Source organism: Struthio camelus, chromosome 3 (assembly GCF_040807025.1).
Source record: "Struthio camelus isolate bStrCam1 chromosome 3, bStrCam1.hap1, whole genome shotgun sequence".
Classification (NCBI taxonomy): Eukaryota; Metazoa; Chordata; class Aves; order Struthioniformes; family Struthionidae; genus Struthio; species Struthio camelus.
Genome location: NC_090944.1, coordinates 85,218,027 through 85,242,214, shown reverse-complemented (window position 1 = coordinate 85,242,214; position 24,188 = coordinate 85,218,027). Strand labels below are relative to the sequence as shown.

At 42.2% G+C, this 24,188-nt stretch overlaps 1 protein-coding gene across 1 annotated transcript in view; it reads right to left on the bottom strand.

Moving 5' to 3' along the window:
• IGF2R (insulin like growth factor 2 receptor) overlaps positions 1 to 22,114 on the bottom strand; it is a 60,519-nt gene extending 38,405 nt beyond the window's left edge. Inside the window, exons 1-9 of the mRNA XM_068938890.1 lie at positions 21,949 to 22,114; positions 13,701 to 13,834; positions 7,820 to 7,944; positions 6,038 to 6,136; positions 5,493 to 5,622; positions 4,432 to 4,552; positions 2,499 to 2,613; positions 787 to 949; positions 403 to 583 (exon numbers count right to left, since the gene is read on the bottom strand). Coding sequence (XP_068794991.1) covers positions 403 to 583; positions 787 to 949; positions 2,499 to 2,613; positions 4,432 to 4,552; positions 5,493 to 5,622; positions 6,038 to 6,136; positions 7,820 to 7,944; positions 13,701 to 13,834; positions 21,949 to 22,103 — 1,223 coding nt within the window. The 5' untranslated portion in view covers positions 22,104 to 22,114. The remainder of the gene's footprint in view (positions 1 to 402; positions 584 to 786; positions 950 to 2,498; positions 2,614 to 4,431; positions 4,553 to 5,492; positions 5,623 to 6,037; positions 6,137 to 7,819; positions 7,945 to 13,700; positions 13,835 to 21,948) is intronic.
• Positions 22,115 to 24,188: the final 2,074 nt, after the last annotated feature.

Genomic DNA, 24,188 nt, shown 5'->3' with positions numbered 1-24,188 from the left:
GACCTCTGAAGTCTTGGATATGATTACTGTACGCTCTTGTAAAGGCGGCACCAGTGCCCTCCTCTTGCTGAGGGCAGAGCCTCTAGAACATCCAACCCTGATGCCCTGTTGCCTCAACTCGAGGCAGGCAAGGGACAGCGCAACACAATCTGCAACTCTGACGCTCAAGTCAGTGAAAGTTTATTCCCTGTCTTGAGTGGTCTCCACCAATCCCCTTTGCTCCTTTGTTTGCTAATGCTATCCTGGTACACTGCTAGTGTTTTTCCTATCCAACACAGAACAAAAATCGCTTCCATTTTGTATCATATATTGCTTACCTAAGGGCATCAAACTAGGAAACAAAGATAGTCGTTTCAGACAACTAAGCATGGCTAAAGAGTCTGGAAAGAATTCTCTACATACCTTAGGGTCTGGTTCTCAAACCTTCCTGCCACTTTTTGCTGGTTAGTTGAAAGTTTTACTTGGCAAGATGAAACAGATCCTGTGCTGTCCTTGCAGTTACCTGCAGTGGTTTTCCCACATATATTCAAGTAATAGTAATACTCCTCCTTGTCATCTTTGGCTAAATATGGTGTGACATAACCTGAATGAGGAGGAAAATGAAAGTGTTTAAAACACAACAGAACAGATGAAAAAACAAAACACAAACACTACATAAAAAAACAACATGCTACTGGTCAGATAAAACGCAGATATCTGCACACGATGTATATCCAGTATCCAAACATGGAGCTGAGCATCCAACTAGTAACAACACACCATTCGAAAGAAAAATAGTGAGTTTACCTGAAAGTTGAGTAAGTGGTCTTAAGTCAATGGAGATATCATGTTGCTCATTAGTCAGAAGACAGGTCCTACTCTCCAGATAATCCCTGTGACAGGCATACTCGGTAACCCACTCAATTTCATATCGGCAATTTGTTTTTGCTGTGAGTTTGGGACCTGCACTCTGATATGGAAGTAAATAGAATTAAAACTGCAAACAAGTATAACAACTTCTATTTGAAATAGAGTCCTTAAAACAATACTGTCACATTCAGACAGAGTCAGTAACAATTTAACTTTGCCTGTAAATTGCTTAGGAGCTGCAAACAACATCTCTGGCTTCTCAGAACTAGGTTGAGAAGAGAATAAACACCTCTTAGTAAGGACAAAGCAAGTGATTGGAAATCTACACTGAGGAAGAACAGCAAGCATCACTAGAGGGCTACCAGAAGTAAGTGCTGAAGAAGCACTTTTCCTTAACACGTGAGCTAAAGCACAGAACACTGGAGCCCAAATTGCTGAGCAGAGCTTGCAGGGTGTTTGCCTTTCAGATGAGTCCAAACAAGGGACCAGAGATCAAGTATTCTCTAAAGGCAAGCAAGCTTCTTGTACACTGGACATTTCAGTAACTTGGACTGCCTCAATCCAAATCAGGGTTGAGAAACATGCTTGACAATTCCTTAGTCAACACCTGTCAGATGTCTTCTGTAGTGCAATAATTTGAATCTCTTGAAGGAACAGTAGTCTAGTTTTTCTCCAACTTTAAAGTGAAACACGTAGGAGCTCACTTTGCTTTATAAGCTTATATTTCCACCACTCACTAAAACAGCAGGTAGACACATAGGCAAGTATCAGACATTATAGACACAAGTAACAAACATTACTGCTCATACCACACATTATACACGTGTGGCTATAGTGAAGTGTTTTAAAGTAGGCACAGGCCTCTGTTCTGTTTCTTAAGTCATGAGGATAAAGTACGGATATCTATCTAGGTCAGGTGAGGAACAGAGAGACCAAAGCTGGCAGAGAAGAGTTCCTCCTTCACTAGCCTACAAGCAAAAGCATCAGAATATGAAATGGCATAGCGTTGGCAAAATTCCCTCCAGCCCCTTGTAAAGAGTGCTGTGTTCCCAACATTACCTGGTATCATACCACACAAAGCAAAGACTGCACTGCACTGAAGCTAGGCTAAAACAATGCTCAAAGACTGATCTGTGGCTTAACACGATGGATTTTACTTTAAGGTAAAAGGAGCTCACGAGCCCGCTTAGTAAGTGACAGATATTTGCCAAGCAAAGATGTTTACTAGCTTTTTCCTGAGGAAGGTCAGATTTATAAAAAACAAGTTACAAGACAATAACTTAAGCAAGTCCAGTCTGACTGATGTTGGAAAGTGTTCATCAGCAAGCAGAAACCTACGCTGAGGATTAATACTGTCCTAAATTCTGTCCTATTCTCAGAGGAAAATTTTGAATCTAGAAAGGGACACCTAAATTCACCAAAACAAGAGGGAAAAAACACCTCAGAAGAAAGTTTTAGCCAAGTTCTTAATTCCTAAGCTTTAGAAGCCTGTTTCTGAGGAGTATTTTATATTGGAGATCCCACATTCTTCACAACATGCAAAACAGAAGACTTTGCCTGTTCCCTTCAGTCCCTCAATAAAAATGAAAGATGATGTACACAGAAGTTAAAGACTAACCATTTAACAAAAACTAAAACAGTAAAGTTACCTCTTCTCCCCTCTTTGATGGGCAAAGAAGAGTGATAGTCACTGCTGGGTTATGGCCTAGGCAGAAGCCTGGCCTCTCTTCATCACTGTATATCCTTTCATAACTCAGTACCAGCCTAGAAACAGAAAACGGTAAACCAGAAATGTATTAAGAGATTACGCACTGTATAGAAGGAGATATTCTTGGAGGAACATCTGCCTTTCTTAGATACCCAGATAGAATCCAGAATGGAGGTTACTTTAGTGTAAGTTACTTTTAAGGATGTCTTTATTCCTACAATTAACCAAAATAAAGGTTAAGAGAGTCCCACCAAAATGACTGATTAAAGCAGCCTCTTGCTTCCCATTTAAGACAATACTCAGTGCCTTAACAGTCAGACAGTAGTGGGAGCTTGGCTGATACTTACAAGAACATTCCAGCTTCGTTCTCTGGTTGCTGGAGAGCAGATGTGAGCCTTGCAACTTTTTGAAGTAATAAGCACTGATGTTTCACCACATCCCTAAAATTTACCACCTCAATACCTCAGTCTCTTTCCCTCCTGCTCCCAGAATTGACAGCAGGAAAACTGCATTAATCAATTCACAGGAGCAAGGCAACTGGGACAGATCAGGCAAGGCAACAGTAGGAGAATAAAACAAGATAACTACATGCCAGGGAAAGAAACATGGGAAGATGACTCGGATGAGAAACCAAGAGGGAAGCCCCAATGCAGCTTCCCCAAGTGTTACTGGCTCTGTTGCATCCAGTAGCTAGAAGACTGCAACTTACAGAAGGGTGTCAGTCTTAACTGCACCTCTAACTGGCTGGCCTCTCTATACCTTAGGATACAACCATGTTACTTACTCCGTTTCCAGATGACCCTAATCTGGTTTATTGCATACAATGAGTTTTGCTCAAGCAATCCTAACAGGAACAACACAGTCTAGGGCCAGGCACTTCTCAGAGTATTATTTGCACTTTGATATGAGAACATTGTTATGTTTCCATGTTTCCTTGGATTTAAGCGTTTACTTTAGTACAGAACCCTTCAGCCAGTTGCTTCATGCTGGGGGGGGGGGGGAGGGGGGGGGAAGAGCCCTGTAGGACTATAACAGCTTTATTTGCAAACTAAAAATAAAAATAAAAAATAAAAAATTCAAATCTATCACTAGAAGGCCAGAACCTTTGACGTCTGCTGTTAACTTAGTTCATTCTATCCATTTTCTTCAACTAGCATCTGAAGAAGAGTACTGTAAAAGTCAACAGGTTATTAGTGACCCCTAGAGATATGGTAAGCAGGCTCATATGACTTTATGCTCAGAAAGATCATCATTTTGACTGTTAAGTCCCCCAAGCCACATATGGGATACCTTTTTTCATGCTACACTTTCAGCACAAGAGGCAGTAAGGAGGCAGCATCCAGGAAACAGTTTCTACCAGTTCCAATTCTGCCACCACCAGGAACAGCCAACCTTGCACTGCTCATGTTTGTTAAATTAGAGAGTCATCAATGCAAAGATACAGAAGGGCAACATCTGGCCCTCCTCTCAACTTAAAGTACTCCTGGGCAGTAGACTGAGCCAAATGCAGCGAGTAAACCCAGACAGTCAAGCAAATTTTTCCTTCAGGACTTCAGATGGTAGGCAGATGGAGTCAGAACTTAGTCTTCTGTTCAAAGGCAGAGAACACTAACCAGCCCTAGCTCCCGAGAATTTTGCAATGCTATAAACAGGCATCTTTCACAGTGAAGAAGAAAGTTTGATCTGTAATGGCAGCACAACAGGATGCCCAAAACTTCCACTCTGCCAGTGTTTGATGAAACTACTCTTGCCAATCCTGCAATATCGAAATTATATTGATGGTAACAGATGAGTAATCTAGAAATTAGAATTACTTTATTCAATCCAGACAACTGAGAAGTGTTCACAGAAGCACCATCAGATAAACTAAGTACCTGTCTTTGTTATGACGTTTCAGTTGTTCCTGTGGACGACCAACATCATAAGCACGCCCTTCACGTAACAAGCAAGCAGCACTGCCAGCAGGGCAGTTTCTGGTCTCTCCACTTGAACTTCCTGTTGCGGAATACAGAAAACACCCTTCAGTTTCTAAGCCTTGCTCGACATGAAGTATTTTGCCATTTTATCTGTGGACTCACTTTCCATTCATTGCTTTATTCTTTCCTAAAAACACCTTTAAATTGAGTTACATTATAATATGAAATTGGCAAGACAACTGAAGCATGTTGTCTAAAAGAAGTACTTGTTGCCCTGTTTTGGGTTGCAAGTTCCAATACCTGCTGGAAGCATCCTATGTTTTTCCACAACATTGAAATGGTTTCTCATAAATTATCTTATTTTATCACGTAAAATTCAAAGCTGTCAGTGACAGTTTTCAGACTAACGGGATTTTTAAAAAGAACAGACCTGCCACTAAAACTAGAATTCAACTCCATAACAGGGATGAAAAATACATGTTTTACTGCAGAGAGGTAAAAAACACGCAGTGCAAGTATACAGCTACACTCATTGGAAAGGCTAGTTTTCAATGAGCGGTTTTGCTGTTTCAACTCCTTACACAACTCCCAGGTGACTGGGAAGTGCTAGCTATGCACCATTACTCATCCAAGCACCTAAATACTTTATTTTAGACATGCCTCAGGACATTCATATGCAACTAAAACAACCTGGACTAGAGCCTACAGAAAGCAATAAGCTCAAAGCACAAAAAGTGCTAACAACTCTCGGTCTTATGCTGCAGTAAGCAAGAAGCAGCAACAAGACAAGCTAAGCTCTTCCACTCAGTTCAGTTTAAAGCAGCTTCTCTAACAGCTCAGTAGTTGGAGTAAGGCTTAGCTCCACAGGAAGTACCTTTTAAACCACCAAAAGCAGCTTGAAACAATAGTACAAGTCCCAAAACACAGGTTTTTGGTCCAACAAACTCAAGCGAGGCACTAGAAAACAGCCACCCTACTAAAAATTTACACTTTGATCGATGATAAGCAGGTGTTCACACCTAAGTCCCTGCAGATGTTTATAAACAAGGAATCGTCATCAGAATCATCCACCAAATAGTGTCCTGAAATTTTGATCAGGGGATTCAAGTCATGTTTCTTCCAATCTTCATCAAATACATAGCAAGGCACCTAGAACATAAACAAGTTACATGCAATCCATGCTACACAGAAGGGAGAAACTAGAAGCAGGTATATATAAAAAACAGGTGAGCATTTGGAAAAGGCTTTTACTTCTGCAAGCTAAAATACTTTCAGACAGACTTAAAGAAGAAAGGCTAAACATGCTGGCTGAAGTGAGACACCCCTAGTTAGTTTGTTCTGCTCTAGCTTTGTAGAAGACTTCTATTATAAATAACCACACAGATCGTAAATGGGCTTTAAAGAGTTGCTTAAAATTCTCAGCTCCAGGAAGTTCATACATATGCTTCGTATGTCTATCAAGAAGTTAGGTCTAGGGAGGTTGCTGAGGTTTGTTTAGGGGTGACGGCTTTAGAGTAAAATTGCTACACATGTGAAAACTTAGCGTGTACAGAATACAGATTACCTCTTTCACAGGTTTAAACAAGTCTTTCTTACAAGCAACAAAGGTCCTCCATTCAAAATAGTGCACACACTCTGTTGCTGTTACAAATTCAGGAGTACCCTATTGAAAGGGAGAAAAAAAGTCAGTATTTGAAGAACATACTTCAGTTTTGTTTTACATCTACAGACAGCAAGATGTTCACTCGAGAAATTAAGAAAAACAGACAGTCTCAAACGTCACAGAGAAAGGGTTCTTAATAGTCTCCATTATTAACAGCAAGTTTGTTATTTTCTAACAGCTCTGTTGGTAAACTCAGGAATATGCAGGCTGCCAAATCCTTCTCACTCTGCATATGCAAGCTCTCAAATTAACATGCTCCAATCCTAATATGCAGTAATTCTACTACATCTACAGTGAGAGCACTCACTGTTCCAACTGATACTGGCAGGAGCACCACCGACATCTAGTTACTAGGAAGGAAAGCACCAACACAAAAGCGTATAAATAGATGAACAGCAAGACAATGCATGGTTTACCAATTCCTTATCTTTTATCCTACAAAGTAGACCGATTACTTCACTTTCTAAATAGCAATCACTTCCACTACACAGAAAGGATCTCTCTAATGTAGTTATTTTTTTACAGGCAAGAAATGCAAACATTAAACTAGCATGCATCTATTTCAAGACAGGTGTTCTAACATGATTTAGAGCTGGATGCTCAGCTGAATGTCTCTGCTGATAGAAAGACGATCAGATTTTTCCATTGCCACCACCACCCTAGCTAGAAGTACATTACCCTATTTAAATCAACTCCCTCCCTCCCTCAGCCCTGCCACAGAAGTGCTGTAAGCGAGCTGTTCTAGACACTATTACAAAATCCTTTTGCTAGGTCACGTGTATAGGTATTTTAAAACTATGCTAACTAAAATAAGTTTTTAAATGGTTATGACCTTGTGTTACAGCTAGAGTTGAGCAAGAATTTCTCATTTAAGTCAAACAAGTGATCTGTTGAAATAGGATAGGGAAATAGGACAGAAAGCATTTAAATCTCTCCCCTGCACTGCTATTTTGTGCTTGAATCAGCTAGATTTCCCGGAGAGGGCATATAAGAAAGTTATCAGTGCCAAAAGCAGGGCTCATGAAGTATTTATCACTCAGATACACAAAATACGTAAACTGATCACTGTCTGTACAGAGTATTGAGCTATGGAATCAGTTAAGTGTTTGAGGCGCAACTTCCAAAGCATATGGAGGTACAAGTAAACTACAAGTTCCCCCACGAACTTTTCGGGAACCTCAGTTCACATTTTAGGAAGATACCCACAAATGATTACTCCCTGGAAGCCCAGATGAACATGCGAGCACTAAGTTTGACTATGAGAAGACAAAAATCTAAAGCTTACTACCAGAGGTAGCCACGTTCTTCAACGCTACTCTATTATCATGCTAGGTCCACAGCTTGGCACCAGCCAGCATTTAAACAATAGCTTTCACTGTTAAAATATTCAGTACAGACCTAACTCCTTCTCTGTACTACACTTAAAACATCAATGCAATTCCTGTGAAAAAAGCCAAAGAACCAGAAGAGTATCTAACCAGCATTAAGCTGCAGATTTGTAACTATTTTCTACTTTGACTGCATTTTGAAAGCCATAATTGACCATGATTTTAACTCAGTACTACAACATAACTGATTCTTCCTTAAGTTATGAAACTTTGTACATCCACTAGGACAATAAATCTCTCTAAGAAGTAGTACATACTGTTTCATTGAAGATAAGAACAAGTGATTTAGACTTACCAGTGTCTTCCCACACAGGAAGTTAACGTTGCTTTGAATTTGGTGCTGACTGCCTTGTTGCAAGCAGTTTTGCGTAGTGTTGAATTCAAGAAGAGTTTTAGAAGCCTTCTGCAAACCTAAGTCACCTAGGGTTTAATAAAAAATAAAAATAAATTTAAAAAGGTATCATAATACAGCACTTTCAGAGATGCTAAACATAGAGGGGTCTTAAGTTCAAGTACTAAACAGCACAAGACATGCCTGTCCGGTACAAGATAATTTTTGAACAGAGTAAGATTGAAAACCCTCCTTGCAGCTTGTGACCTGGAAGCCCAGATCCAAGTTAAAATAGTGTTTGATATCTCTGATCAAGCTTTGTTCCTACTTTCTCAACAGCTTTTTAGCAAACACTTAGGAAGTCTGGCAGCAGGCACGTCCAGCAACAAGTCACTGCCCTAGAAACAAGGACTAAAGAATTCCTCAGCAGAAAAACTGCTACCAATTAGTTACAAGTACCACAGGTCACTCCTTCCTCCCACCAGCTTCTATCCATCAGCTGCTTAGCCTTTATGCTGTTTATATGTCAGTTTTTATTTCACCTCAGTATGAGAAATAGTCTACTCAGTGAAGAGTCCAGAGGTGCTTGGGGACAGCCACTATACTGGTTTTCCTGTAAATACACTTAAAACCAATCCACTGTTGCAGTGCACGTCAGTGCCTAGCGCCTGCAGCTCTCATCCCTTTAGCACAGCTTGCGCCGCGTGAAGGCTGGGGTCAGTGCTAAAAACGCTGTGCAACCCCTCTCCTCTGCAGCACCACAAAAAGGAAGGAGGAGCACATTCCACATCATGGCGAGTACTGATTCAAGCCACTGAAATGCTACTGTTCAAACGTGTGTCGATCAGCACTAAGCACCAAGTCTTTTTAGATCTAGCATGCTAACTGCCCTGTCTGTTTTTGCTCAGTGAATCTGAAAGCTGCCAAGAGTTTGAGCTGAACTATAGAGAATGCTAAAAAAAAAAAAATGCTAGTATTGACCTGCTTTCCCCTTTCCTTTTTGGATGTCTACACTAGGGATAAAGTCAAATGTGCAATCACTTCAGAACACTGCTTTCCATCTAGGCCAGATGTTGTCTTATCTTAAGAGCACACTAGCTGGAACTTTGCCCAACCCCTTACCGAAAGCAAGAAAAACTGCATTACACCCAAGTAACACAATCTTAAAGGAAAATGAACACAGGTAAGTGAACTGGGCAGGAAGAAGATTCAAGAACCTCAAAAATAGACCACAACAATATTCTGCAGCAGCATCATTCTAGGCACTGATATGGCTGCCAGTGCTTTTCTTAGTAAAGCATGTTGTTTAGCATCTTTCCATCGGATTCCCCAGCACTGTTTTTCAATCCAGTCCTGCAAAGGAACTGGGACAAGCGGCATTTGTGACGGTCACCTAAAAATCATTGGCTGCACTGAACTGTAACAGAGAAAAAGCTACTATGGCTACCTAACTCGAAGGTAGAAGTGAAGTAGCAGCAATCAGAATGGAAGCTTGCTAGCTAACTCACACTACATCCCCTCAGTAGCTCAGGGCTTCCCTTTCCATGCTGTAGATACTTATGCTGACTTCGTCACAGGAAGCCATTTCAAGAGGCTGATGCCTAAGCAGCCATTCACAGCACCCTCTACATACCAGGGCAACAAATTTTATAGATCATTCAATAATTGTCTGCCTTCTAAAAGTAAGGTTAGAAGTAACTCAGCCCAGGAGAAAGGCAAGGGAGACCAAACGCCCACACACTTATGCTGAGGACTTCTGCTACCTGAAAGGCAGCCACAATGAGAACCTGCAGCAGTGAAGCAACATTACTGCTAGTGGTGCTCAGTGCCAGCCTCCAGACACCGAGGCTGTCAGCGGTTCCCATCCTTTCAGCTTCCAGGCACTCCCCTTATCAAAAGGCCATCTTCAGGTTTTAAGCTTTCCAGTACTGATACCGAAAGATGTCATGTACCCCTCTTCAAACATAAGAGCTACATACTCACTACAAACTGTCCAGTTCCTAGACAGCCAGATTTCTACTGATCGCCTCATTACCTGGAAGCTGCTAACAGGGTGCCCTCTTTTCCTCACTAAGAAGTGAGAGCGGAGGGAAGTTGTCAAACAAGAACTCCCAACATAACCCTTTAGCGAAGGGTTGTATATAGTAACAATATGTGCACATGATTAAAAACAAAACACAAAACAAAAAAACTCCGTTATTTGTAGGAGTATACAGTTTTAAATCTCAGCTTAGCAGGGAGCTTACGGCAGCACCATCTGAGAACTTAAGTTAGAAGACCTCTGTAAATATTAGTTCTCTCTCAACTTTGAGAATCCTTTACATTCCTCCAAAAGCTTTGAGGAAATTGGCGTCAGCTCACAAAGTGACATTCCAGAAAAATCAGAGCTAGTACATTTTGTTTGTTGCAGACCAACGTATATCCTGACCTCCTCCCTACATGTTTAAAACTAGTTTAGGACCTTCCTAAAAGTTTTAGCAAGGTTTGCTTTAGTGGCACGTTACCACCCCCATTCCTGCCCACAGCAAGAAGTGCCATGAACCATTTCCTCACACTTTGTCAACTATCTGCTTTCCATGAGCTTTCTTCCAGAGCACCAGTTCTGGAACAACGTTCACCAGAACATCCAGCTCCCTCTTCAAAGGGCAGTCAAGTTTCTTCATGACTTTAGAAATGCGTTTCTTCCCTAAAAGGAGACACTGCAAATTAGCTAGTATAGCTTATACAAGTTAGCTTCAGATACTTTTTGCTTTATGCAGTTGTACTAAATCACTACGAAAGGCGCTGTGTAAAACACATCTCTATTTGATGATTATTTTATCTTTTCAGCTGTTCAGAAGAAAGGCAATCATGGAATACATCCAATCAGTTCTCTAAAAGAAGGGGGAGTTTAGGTGGCAACAGTCCCTTCACAGCCAGTCCTTCTGCTGTGGTTGGACAAAGCGCATGTTTCACCACTCAGCTTAACAGTTATAGTACTATTTAAGCTTTTAATTTTAGCACCAGTGAGAACATCAGTCACTAGGTGTCACACTAAGTTAAATAAGTATAATGTCAATTCCATCAAGATTTCCATCCATCCAAGTTTAAGAATTAAGTATTCTGCCTATACCTTGCAAACTGTTAGGGCCAAGCAATAAAGCAGAAGAGCTTTCTCCAGGAAAGGTCTTTTTGGATCTCAACACCAACATTAACTGCATGTCAGTGTGAATAACCACATGACTTCCCTTGGATATAGTCCGATCACACTCACAGACCACATGACCTTCTTCCCCATCAAAGTTGGGAGCAACAATAGAACCAAAGCTATAGCTGTTATCTCTGGTTTAGTTGATATTTGTAAGTAAATCTATTGTTTGCACTGAAAATTCCTTTGTAAAAGGCTGAAGAGATCTTAAGTCCACATCTGAAGTAATCTTACTAACCGATAAGCTTTTCAAAGCAGCATTTCGATCCTCCTTTTCCCCAAGCAAAAGCCCTTCGGCTGCATTCAGTCACTCGTTTTTGGAACACGAGTAACCACTTACCTACTGGAGCGCTTTAAGTCAGGTGCTTGGCTTAACTACCTTAAGCAACCGGAAGCTACACCAGGAGCCTTCACTTGACTAAACTTGGATCAAAGAGATTCCCGTTTTCTCTTTGACAATAACTTTTTTTTTTTTTTTGAAAAGCCAGAAGCTTGCTAATCAATGAGAACATGATCTTTTAACTCACTAGTTGCAATACAACGAGAGGCAGTATGGTGAAATATGGCAGATGACACCAAAGTCTGGGACTACCCATGAACAAGAACAGAACTTAGACAATTTGACTGAGGAAATGCAAATCAAAATTAAAAAACTACACACACACACACACAATGACAAACACAATGCAAACTGCACTGTCTTGATTTCTTAATTTATCACAGGGTAGTTAGAAATACGCCTCATCTAAACAGATTCACGGCATAAACCTTCAGAGTCAGTTCAAAGACTCCCTGCAAGACCAAGCAGTTAGGATTGTTACCTAATCCTTTTCTAACCAGAAGTGGTCAGGTGGTAAGACACAAAGGTTTGCATATAGTAGAATGTTTAATTCTATGATCATAACCCAGCCTTGTTCTCCCTTCTTCTTTCCATAAGAAATGGAGAACTCAACCCACACAAGCTTCTAGGTCTCAGGCTTCCCTGGGGAGAATAGGCTTCCTCAAGCATTCAGTCAGCCACATTTCAGCTTCACTGAGCAAAGCACATTAAAATAGCTGTTCAGATGCTGCTTTGTTTTGTGATCCACATACAACCGAAGCTTCAATTGCCTAAGAATTTAGACCAATATGGGCGAGAAACAAAGTTCTTGTTGCATATTTTGGGAACGAATCACATTAACAGTGTCAAGTGGTCTAGTAAGATGTCATTCTGTTCAAACTAGGAGATGCTGCTATTTGCCATTGCAATTTGACTTTAGATGGATCTAATCTGTCATTCCAGAAAACTCTGGAACTTAGAAATACTACGTTACATAGACAAACGGTCATGAACTAAGATGCACCTTCTTCCATGCACCCAGTGATTTTAAGTTTGGGTTGAAACATTTTAAGTAAGAGTTCGTTTGGAAAAGTGTTGATTGACCACAGCCTGAAACCAAAGTATCTCTACAGTTAAGGGAGAAAGGTGGGGAGAGGATAACTGCTGTGTATCTGCATACAGGTGAGAATCTCATCTTTTCCTCCTCACAGTGTTCCAGTAGTTCAAGCCCAAAAGTTTTTACTGAAGACTCAACCTCTCATAAGAGCTGTCTGCCAACTGAAAGTGGATTAGCAAAGACAGCCAAATTTAGACTTCAGATCTGCAGGTACTAAGAGGCAGTCTGCAAAAAATATTACCCTTCAGAAAGCTATCCATTTATTCTGTTAGAAGTTGCACTTAGAGATTTTCTGAGAGTTGACTTGCAGTATTTATATACTATTGTTTCATCAGCTGAAGTACTGAGGCAACCTTGAAAGCAGCAATCACTCATGCAAATGAGTACACAAACAATGTTTAGAGCACGAGCTACTGCTGATTGATGAAACCAAATACAAGCCTGTGTCTAGAAATATGGCAGTATAATATTTAGATCAGCATGCAAAAGATGTACTGCATTATATAGACAAACAGCCGTGAACTAAGATGCACTTTTTTCCACGTACCCAGTGATTTTACATCTATGTTGGAACATTTTAAGCAGTAGTTTGTTTTGAAAAGTACCGACTGACCACAGACTGAAGTCAAAGTGCCTCTATAAGGGAGAGAGGTAGGGAGATGGGAAGCCACTCTTCAGGACACCAGTGACATCTTGGAACTACTGAAGCAGTCAGATTTGACGACTGTAACCGAAAACAGAGGACTGCTTATAAACCCCCTTTCTATAACACCTTACAAAAACATCCCAGAAGCTTAGCAATGGTCTAAGACTGCATTATCGGAAGTAGTCTGAGGAAAGGTCAATGCAACATCAGGCGAGGTCATGGTATATTTTAGAGGTATAACCCAACCTTTATTCTATGTTCAATATCAGGTTTCAAGCAAGACTATACACAGCGTGTATCCTGCTACAGATAGCTACACTCCTACTTGGGATGTTCTGTGTATTTTGACGCTAGATTGCTGTTAACTAGTCCAGAAGAAAGATTTCACTGTCCTATGAAGAGATCTGAATTCAGACCATGCTTTCCCAAATCTAGAACAGAATAAAGTTTTAAACTGCTTGGAGAAGAAAAAAAATTCTTTGCTAATATAACTATTTTCTGAATTTCTCTGCTATGAAACACCATCCATTAACACAACTCTGAAGCACTTATCAGGAAAGCCAATTGTTTACTTACCTACTGACAGGTAGGTCTTCCTATTGATGTCATATGCACAGACTGCACTTGATCTTCCACACTCTTGTACACCATAACAGAGGTTTATTTTATAAGACACATGGTTGTCTGCATCAATTGCTTCCCATGTGTAACTGAAAGAAGGAAAAAAAGCCTTCAGTTGATATATGTACACCGGTTTACAGTGGCTGTACTTCTATCTTGCAGAGACCCATCCCAGAAATAACCAAGTTAAAGCAAACAGCCACTAAGCTGAGCTTCATATTTGTGTTCCAGATCAGTAAACACCAGAAATAGTTGTTACCAAGTCCAGGCCAAGAACAAAAACAGGCTTAATCACTTCAGCAGAAGCACATATTGGTCTATTTTTCTCTTTCCTTTAAACACCCAGCAACCCATTCTTCCCTCTCAAATCTCTGGGAAGGCTACTCTGAATAGGTATAGTACAGGTGGTGAGCCTTCTTTCCTTAAGGGCCTAATATACTTTCAAACATCTTTTGTAGGCTGCATGCTAATGCATTTCAGTAATACTTACTAACAGTCCAAAAAAAACATAAGCCTAAGTGGAGTAGAGCAGCAGATCTATTAAGGTTCAAATTAAAAATAGTTTGAGGTTCTTAAGAGTATTCAGACTGAAACATGTAAGTAATGCTTATTAGGCCATAGCTGTATCTTTAGGTGTTTACACATGTTGATACTGAAAGAACAAGTTTTGAAGGCTGATGTTGGAAGCTGGAAAACAAGCAAGCAGAGATATTAAGGAGAGACTCAATGAAAGAGGTATTGCTAGTTAACTACAGCCACACCCAAGTCAGTTGGCAAAATCTGATAGAGAAACAGGAAGCTCTGGTTAAATACAGTGGGGGAAGAAACCAGAGTAACAGAACAAAAAGCATTGAGCAAATTCAAAGGTGTAGTTCAGAGGCTGAATAAGGACTAGTTTCCCTCACAGCAAGCACAGGTTGTGCAGTACACAGATGTGATTGGTAATATGACATAGCACCACTCAGCAACTTCCAGGTTAACTAGTTCTGGGTCAGAAGTGCTTTAGACAAGTTAGCTTACTAGCACGATGCTCTGGTTCAAGCTCTGTTAAAGAGATAATTCACTATACATTCACAGTCAGCTTAGCTCAAAAGTACTTTTTCTTCTGGCAATATTTGGCATCCTCTCAACTGTACTGCTTTTCGTAACAGAGATTCCCCAACTCCCCTTCCATCTTCCGTAGGAACTCCAATAAGATTTAATGAAGATTCATCACACATCAGAAAACCGGGGGCAGCACAATGACCTACTAGATAATCCCAATATTTGCAATTCAGCTAGGGTTTACTACATCTATCAGACCCACAGGAGCATTTGTCTTAATCTACAGATGCTAACAGGATTAAGAGCCAAGTCCTGTGAGGAAGCTCAAGCCCCCAATGTCAGCCATCAGGAAGTTAGAGGGTGACCAGAACTCTCACACCTGAGGTTTGTTCAAGGGACTATCAAGTCCCTATGCCTTGATCCCACTTGTAAGTGTCTGTGTTTGACGTTATCAGGCCCCAGATCCTGCCAGGAGGAGAGCCCATTCTTGTTCTACTTCTGAAGCCTCTCGGATGAGGAAGGGGCAACAAGCAGTTCAGCTACTTTGTTCTTCTCCCAACTAGTTTCTGAATCCTCCAAGAATGCCAAAATACAGTAGCTCTCTTCTCAGAGGAAGGAGTCAGCAGTAAAAGACTGCAGTTTTCCATTTAGTTACTGAATAGGTGGTTCTTTGCTTCCCTGTACTACAGCAGCCCTACTAATTTCAATCTGCTAACGCATGGAATAAGCTAGGGACAAATACAAGATCATCTGTACAAACAGGAAAAAAGAAAATCTTCACACTCTATCACAATAATAAGGCTCAAGAAGTAAGTAATTTACCAGGTACTGAGTCATACCTAAAATACTAATAAAGTAAATTTGTTTTTTTTTTTTAAACCAAGATCACATACAAGGATTTTGTGTCTCAATCCTAGACGTAAGTATGTAGAACTGACATTTCACAATTTTACTAATTAGTTCTCTGAGCCAGTTTCTTGCATTTCTTAAGTGGATAAAGACAATCCCTATGCAGGAAGATGGTGAGAATATACCTATAGTACAGAATAAGAGCTCAGGACAGGAAGGAAATTAGACAAGACAAAAAAGAAGAACCTGACTATAATTTCAAGGTGTCTGAAAACAGTATTTAGGCTAAAGCAGTTTCTTCCCCCAGCAGAAGATGCATTCCTAGCAGAAAAGAATCTCTCCAAGATGGAGCCTCAGAAAGTTCGCATTTTGCTGAGAAGTTCCCACAAGGCTCAAGTGCTCTGTTTTGACTGGTTTTAGAAACTAACAAAAAAGGTAGTTTATGTAATAACAAGGCATTAAGCCTTCTGCTCGAGCTACAGTGTTTTCAGTACTCTTGGAGAATTTGAAAATTAACTTTTGTCCGTGAATTGAATAAGAATCTAAATCTGTTGTATGAAGGACTTATGTTTCTGTTGGAGATTAAGCGTTTTGCTTTCCCTTTCGATGTTATCGTTAAACAGAGGAAATCCAGCACGTTTAAGTCAGTTTACCCACGTGCCAGAAGCAACAGAGAAACAAGATGAGAATGCACATGTAGTACAAAAACAAAATAGTCACTACACTGAGCCTTTCCTTCTACCCTTTCAGATACAGACAGCAAAGCGTGAGGAATTTTCAAAACAACCCATGGGCAGGAAGTAAGAACCCCCAGCGTTGACTCATGTTCCAAATAGCACCTTCAATTCAAAAAAAGGAGATGGAGCCTACAAAATGAAAAAAAAATCTAATGTCACTAGTAACACTACTTTTAAAGAAGTAGTTCAATGAATTAATTATTTTTAATGGGCGAGGAAAGGATTTATTCATAGCACTGACAAAACACACTGAAGCGTGACAGCAGGCTGAATGTAGTCTAAGCAGTTGCTCTAAACTAAGAGATGCAACACACACTTTTCACAGCAAAAGCAATAATTATTTCTTTCACAGACAAGCCTGCCAGTAATAAATCAGTGCCTGGGAAGAGTTTCAAGTTGCAGCCCTGTGGCATGTGCTCTACTTTCCAGTGAGATACATACTGATCTCCCCACTGCGTCCAGCAATGGAAACAATCTGTTTGCAATCACATCTCCCATCCTGACTGCAGCTCAGCCACTTGAACTGGCTTCCTCCAACTTCTCAGCAGCCACCTCCTACCAGTGGTTATTCTTCTTGTAACCATCCTTTTACCCAGTCCAACCAAAGTTATCCAGCTAGCAAATGTCTGTTATTTAAAGTGCTTAAGCTATCCCAGATTCATTCTAACTGAGCTAGTTTAGAGAGCTGTGATACACACGTTCAAAGAGTGATAGCTCAGGAGGCATGGGGGGAAACAACGTCCCTGCCTGCTTTTGACTGCAGTTAGAACAAGATCAGCAAGTGCAATCCAAGAAGAAAAAAAAAAAATACTCACAAAAAAAAGTGTGACCTGCAAACAGGATGCGAACTAGGTTTATACTCCACTGTGAGGAAAAGATCAAAAAAAGACTTCAGCGCTACTACACTACAAAGTAGCAAACTCCCTCAGGGCACACAAGGCAGCAAAGACCACCTCTGTAACACAGCACCAATCCAGGCCACCACTGAAAGTGGCTGCATAAGCAAGGCGCTCTTTTGTGGCTGCACAGACTCCTGTACCAATGCACACTTATTCCTCGTACCAAGGAGGGTAGCACTCTTAGAAGACTGAGAGCAGCACTAAGGTGGTGCTAACACACCCTCTCTATCCAGAGGATTCAGTAAAATAACTACCTCGAGGATCACACCATTCAAATAGCCACTTTTGGTACAGTTCTAAACCATACTTGATCTCAGCTCCAGAAGGGTCCCGTCTTGATTTTAACGGTCAAATAACTTTTTGCTGAAGTGACAGTGATACCTGTTTCTAGCTAAAACCAATCATAGACCATCCCATAGTTAGAGGTCTGAAATTGAGAAACTGTTTTGGGGCATGTTCTCTCCTTTCACCCCCCCCTTCTGCTAGCCTCTGCTTATGAGGCAAGCTGGATCCCAAAATTGCTGTGGCTCAATTAACTCAGCAAAAACAACAGGTGTGTGTGCATGCATGGAGAGAGGTGGGACTGAGCCAGGTCAGTTCCCTGATCTAGCTCAAAGTGACTGGCCACACAGGTGGCAGCAGAAGGCAGGGAAGATCCCCTGTTTAAGGCAGCGCCATCCAGGCTACTGCTGAAAGTGGCTGCATAAGCAAGATCCAAACAAACAAGTTACTTGGAAGACCTGACCTGTAAGCGAGTTTATTCCAGCTACCTAGTTTTATTTTTGAGGCACGAAATACAGCATGAAAACAAAAATAAACTATTCTTCAGCAAGTATAAGATCAGAAAAAGTGCTCTGCATTTTCTGACTCAGCAAAGAAGCAAGTCCAAACAAAAGTAAGATTAAAAAGAGAAAAGGGATAGTGAGTATTAGTGAGCCTGAATTACCTTGTGAAGCAAGGCACTGAAGTCAGATGACTTGTTTCGGGCAGAAGCAGTCACAGCATGTGGTTCCTCAAGCCAGAGCTATGAGCGACTTTGAGGTTTGAATACTAGTTATCTGCTTCAAATGCGATGACATACTAGACAGACTATGGCTATGGCTTTCCGAGAACTCACATGCTCAATTCACTCCCCCTCAGTCTTTTGGCTAAGACATGACTGTCGGGAAGAAGAGTAAACCCTATTCCAAGCTATAAAAAATAGTTACAAAGAAACATGCATTTGCTCTGTAGGGACTGCATCAAACAATCATTCTGTTCGAAGCAATAATACACAGACTGCTCAGCCAAGGGTAAGGGCAACATACAATCACAGGATTGGAAAGATGATCCATATGAGCTTATGCATCCACAACAGAGTCCTTGCACACAATTTGTATTCAGCAACTCCTCAGCTGTGAAAATATTGAGGGGATAAGACTCATATCTAAAGGTCTTTAATAAGCAGCTTCAACTAGCATCATCACAGGGAGACAAGCTTGAGAACAGTTTCCTCAATGACCATTTCAAATTTGAAACTAGAAGCTTAGATGTACCATTTTTCACTAAAACTATTAGATGCACATACCACAAATATACATAGCAAAGAAATTTGTTTGCATACCAAAGCAAGTTCTTCCCAGAACACATGAGAGCTTGACAGCAGAAAGTACAAAGCCATAGCCGTGTTTTAAGAGCTGAAGAAAATAAAGTCCTGTTAACGTATCCCTACTCATGCTTCGTTCTGCTCCAGTTTACCTGACACTTATTTCTAAGTACTGCACGGTGTATGTCTTCAGGCAAGTTTTCCTGCCTATGTATCATGCGTAATAGCCTTACGCCTCTACCACAAGCTGTTGAACTTTCTCCCTCCTTGCAGGCATTTTGCCTTTCATGCTAAACACTGTGAGCTGCATCTACCACATCAGGTAACAAAACGTATAAGAAAGGGATAGTAATTCGAAGTTCAAGTACGTGAGAGCTATAGGAAGTTCATGTACTGAGGAAGAGTTTCTAAACCATTATATTGGATGCTTCCAAGGCATGTGAAGCAACCATGCACATATGCAAATAAGCCCAATAATGAGTTATTTATGACACTCCCACTTAAAAGATGTCAAAGCATTTTATGGGGCTAAGCAAGTTCAACTAAAGGTCATCTCTTCACACTCCGAGAAGAGTGGTACTTCGTTCATGCTTCTTCACCAAGGCTGAGCTGAACACTAAACCCAAGGCTTCGGTGAACCAAGAGCCAAGTACTGGTTCCATGACAAATGCTGAAAAGACAGTGTTTGAATGAACTGTATGTACAGTCAATTGTAAGAGTTGTATCATTTAAAAATGATATATTAAAGTAGTCAGATAATTTGATAATCAGTAATTCAGCACAGTAGCAATCCTGTAAAGTACAGCAGTTCTAAGGACTTTTATAACTTTTAGTTTCCTGAATGAAAGGAAAAGTTATGCATTGATCCCTATCCTTTTGCAGAGAAGGTAAAAAATACTACCAGCCATCAAGTTACATTTCATCTAGAGTGAGAAGGTGCTTTGTATTTGCTACTCGGCTGTAACACTCAAAACATTTCTTCCCCTCTAAAAAATATTGCAGGAACAGTTTTACAGGAACATCCCTGATGTTACATTGAAGTTGAGACCAAACAGTCAAAAGTTTGTTTTTTTTTTTAAACTAGAAAAAAAAAAAGGTATCTGGATCTAAAGGACAGTTCACAAAATTAATTCTTAGCCCAAAGTATTCCAGATAAGGATAATTAAGGGCTTGTTTCTCCTCTGTTGCCACATGAATGATGCAAGAGGAAGAAGGAAGAACAAGGAAAGAGACTGAACTGACTAGTAACTTCATATATCCAACCCAATCCGCTGTATTATTTCACTGGTGTTCACACTGCAGTAATCTCAGAAATCTGAAACTCTGCATTGAAGATTAAAACAGGATTACAATTACAAGTTACATGACAGCACACTCAGCTTTAAAAATAAGCTATGTAAAAAAAGCATGACACCACCAGTCACTACAACCCCTAACATTTAACAAAGTTTCAGAAAAGGAAAACTCGGGGACCACTCACTCTACTCCTCTTTAAAGAGAGCATCAGTACCTATTCTAATCACTAACTTTTTCCTTCCTTGTCCAGCTTTTGACATTCACACATCAGACACCAAGAGGCTGCTGCAGCTGCACAAGTCTTATAAGGCCACACAAAAGTCAGGGGACAAGAAAACAGTTCTCATATTCATATTAGACAAGTCAAAAATCTTGTCTTACATCAATCCAAAGATAAATCAGGGATTTGTCCTGAAGATCCACATTGTGGCTTCTGGGTGAGACATCAGTCAGTAGTGTAAACGTTCAAGTTACCCAACTGCATCATGCAGCTCCTCACTTGGTAGCTTCTCTGCGCTGTTTGATATGACATTTCACATCTCCACAGGATCTTCAAAACTGTCAAACCACAAGTTCTTGCTTTTTCCCTTACACATTGGAGATTACCAGGCAACAGTTCCGCAAAGTAGTTTTTCCACCATGGCACAATAGTAAGTACAGGGTTTTGATGTAGGCCCATCTTAAAGGGAAAACCACAGACTACCTCATCTATTCCACAATTTACTTTTCACTTGCCAGTCACAAAAGGAAACCAGTTTAAGCAACTCGCGTTCAAAGCGAGACTCCGTGTTTCTGATGGGCATTCCCAAATACTCCCATAGTGAAGAGTCATTCAGGAAAACTAGGACAACTACGTTGATAGGACCACACGCTACTTTCAAAATAGAAACTGCTTGAGGCTTAAGTGACTTAGGATAGCTTAAAAAAAAAAAAGTCAAAGGAGTTAAAACCGCTCTAGAACACATGAATTTCTCATTTATGTCTCAATCCCACAATCAGCAAAGTCACCTTAAAAAAGCTTTTTCTGCCATCCTCATATGCTAATCTGGCAAGCAAACCTGTTTTCCCCCCTTTTTATGTAAGTACTAGTGACCCAAACGAAGCCCTCAGGGCTTCCTTTACTGGGCTGCATTGATGCTTGTCCAGTGCCTTGCTGATCACAACAGAATATTCCTGCAATTTCTACAGAGTAATTCTGCCTCAAATCAGAAGCAAGGACGGGCAAGGTATTTGCCAAACTAGTTTTCTGACCGAATTCATAACAGAAACAGGACAAAACATGCAGAATGGTGTGATTTCCACATCATAGTTCTTGTTTCTAAGGCTTGCTTAACTCACCTTTAAGTAATTTAATGGCACTTGGTGAAATCCTGAGTAAAAAGAAGGCTATAAAGTTATACTGCTTCCAAATCACTTCCCCCCTCCAAAAATAGGGCAAATACAGTTGCACAGACTAGCAGTCCCGATCAGCAGCAACCTGAACAGCGCAATCTTCACACCTCCCAACCCACACGATGAAGCCACGCAGGAGACCGCACCACACGGTCACTCAGCGGCAGCCTTGAAGTTTCTTTCCCCTTTTCAGGGGACCGGTCCCGCTGCGCCTCCCCTCCCCCACCGCCCCAAGCACCGGCAGCTGCAGCCGGGAAAGGCGGCGCGCCGGGGGCACCGGGCAGGCCTGGCACCCTCTGCCTAGGCACACGCGGCCCCGCGGGGAGCGAGCACCGGCACCCGCACTACCCCCCCCCCCACCCCAGGCCAGGCCGGGCCGGGCCCGCGCCGCCGCCGCCCACCTGCACAGCTCCCGGTAGGCGTCGGTCGCGGCCGGGGCCGCGGCAGCCCCTCCGCCTGCCCCCGGCCGCAGGAGGAGCGACAGGAAGACGAGGAAGGGCGAGGCGGGGGCCGGGGCGCGGCGCAGCCCCCGCGGGCGGCGGGCGGCGAGTGCCATGGGCGCGGGCCGGGCCGGGCCGGGCGGACGCGGCTGCCCCGGGACGTCAGGCGGCAGCGGCGGCCAGCAGGCAGGTCATGTGACCTCCGCCCGCCCCTCCTCCCCGGTCATGTGACCGCCGTCATGTGAGCGCGCGTGCTGCGCCCGCGGGCGCGGCGGTCACATGACGGCCCCCCTCCCCCAAGCTCCCTACCCCCACCCCCCCGACCCCCGGTCCCTCAGCGCGGCGCCCTCGCCTCCTGCTTGGCGCGCGCGCGGCGGCGGCGGCCGTTACGCGGCTTCGTTGGCACTCTCGCGCGCTCCTCTGGCAGGGCGCGTGCAGGCGGCCTTCGCCTCCCGCCGCGTAACGGCCGTCGCCTCCACCTCAGCCCCTGTGGCCTCCGCAGATTTCGTGCAATGACTGTGCAGGGTCCCTGCTACGCGAGCAAATGAAACAGGCGGGCAGGGATTCGTCCCCTCTTAAGTTGTGCTGTGTGAAATTTGGGTGCTTGGTGTAAACCTATTGTCCAGGCATCCTCAGCTGTCACATGTGCCGCCGCGGGGACTGACTCATCCCGGTGTCTGCAACACCAAAACACCAGCTTTGGGAAAGGGTGTATTGCTTGCCCCGCCTCCTTTCCGCTAGCGACAGAAAGGAGCTTTGAGGCAGGGTGATGTATTGACTAGCTGGTTGACGTTTAGATCAGAAGTTAGGTGAGCTGCACCTCATCCCATGAAACCTACTGTGAATGACACGATGACTGAATTGTGGAAACATTATTTGAAAAAGTTAAACGTGATTTTTAATAAGTTGTGCAAAATACACTGTAAAGTCTTCTAGTCTTAGGAGAGACTGGAGAACTAAGCCCATCAGGGAAAAAGGCTGAGTAGGTGAGACTTGACAGCGATGTGGGTTGGCTATTTGGCTGCAAGAATTACTACTACAGCAGGAAAGCTAGTGTGGTGTAGAAATTATCTGCTATTTCAAATAGTGGGCAGGAGGAGAGGCTCGCACAAGGCTGCAGCTTCATTAAAGGAAGCAGAAGAGATCCTGTCCTACTGCCACTGCCTCCTAGATTACTGAGGAGACCCAGTCAGCCCAGAATTTGTACAATAGATTATTTCCAGGTGTTAGGATATTTTAGCTGGAGTGTGTAAGATTCAAAAGATGGACTTCTCTTTTATACAATTGTACTTAAAATGAGGAGCACCTTTGAGAGTAGGAAGAGGCAAAAAGGTGAGCAGAGGGAAAAAATGCATATACTCTTTAAACCGACAGTTGTCTTAGCTGTGCAAAGAAATCTTTTTCACTGATTATGAATGCTTTCCAAAAGTTATTTGCAGAAAGAAATGCCAAAAGCCTATTACTGAAATTGTTGATTCTGTTTTTCCCCTCCCCTTCGCTGGTTTCCAGAGGAATAGGACAGCAGTAAAGATCTGCCTGCACGGCAGTTTAATCTGATTCCGAGCTGCTATGATCTAATCTCTTCCTCCTTTCTTCTCTCAGCTACATAGTCTCACTCCTTCCTTTTCACTAACATTAGTTCTCCTGCAGCGGGGCAGTTAAGGATGCTGGTCTGGCTGAAAGCTAATGTATCCTTTAATTTTTTGTTTGTTTTGGGGTTTTTTTTCTTTTGCTAGGTTAGTTTTCAGCTGTCTCAGTGCCCTGAAGTGACTCGCTGTATATCTGCAAAAACACTGACAGCAGCTCAAGAAAGGGGACAGGAAGGCGTAGCTGACATTGGCAGGGAGGAGGCCCAAAGTTAGATCAGCTTTAACTGCTGTGAAACTTCACCCTACTAAAGCAGCTGGAAGCTGCAGTTTGAGTCTAGGTGGTGGCTCACCAACACCAAGCAGGGAGGTGCCATAAGCCACGTTCTACCGTGGTCTCACCCCATGGTCCCCTCTTCCTGTTGCCGACACAAGATGTGTCAACACTTGTGCAGAGGCGTTCAGCTCAGTTCAACTTCCTGATCCAACAGAAAAATAACCTGAAAAAAAGGGGGGAATAGTTTTCTGTTGGCTCAGCAAGTTGTAGCAGCTTAGTGGAGTGATAAATGCTGGTACAAGGGCAGAGGAGCAAGGGGAAAGCTGAGTAGGGGGAAG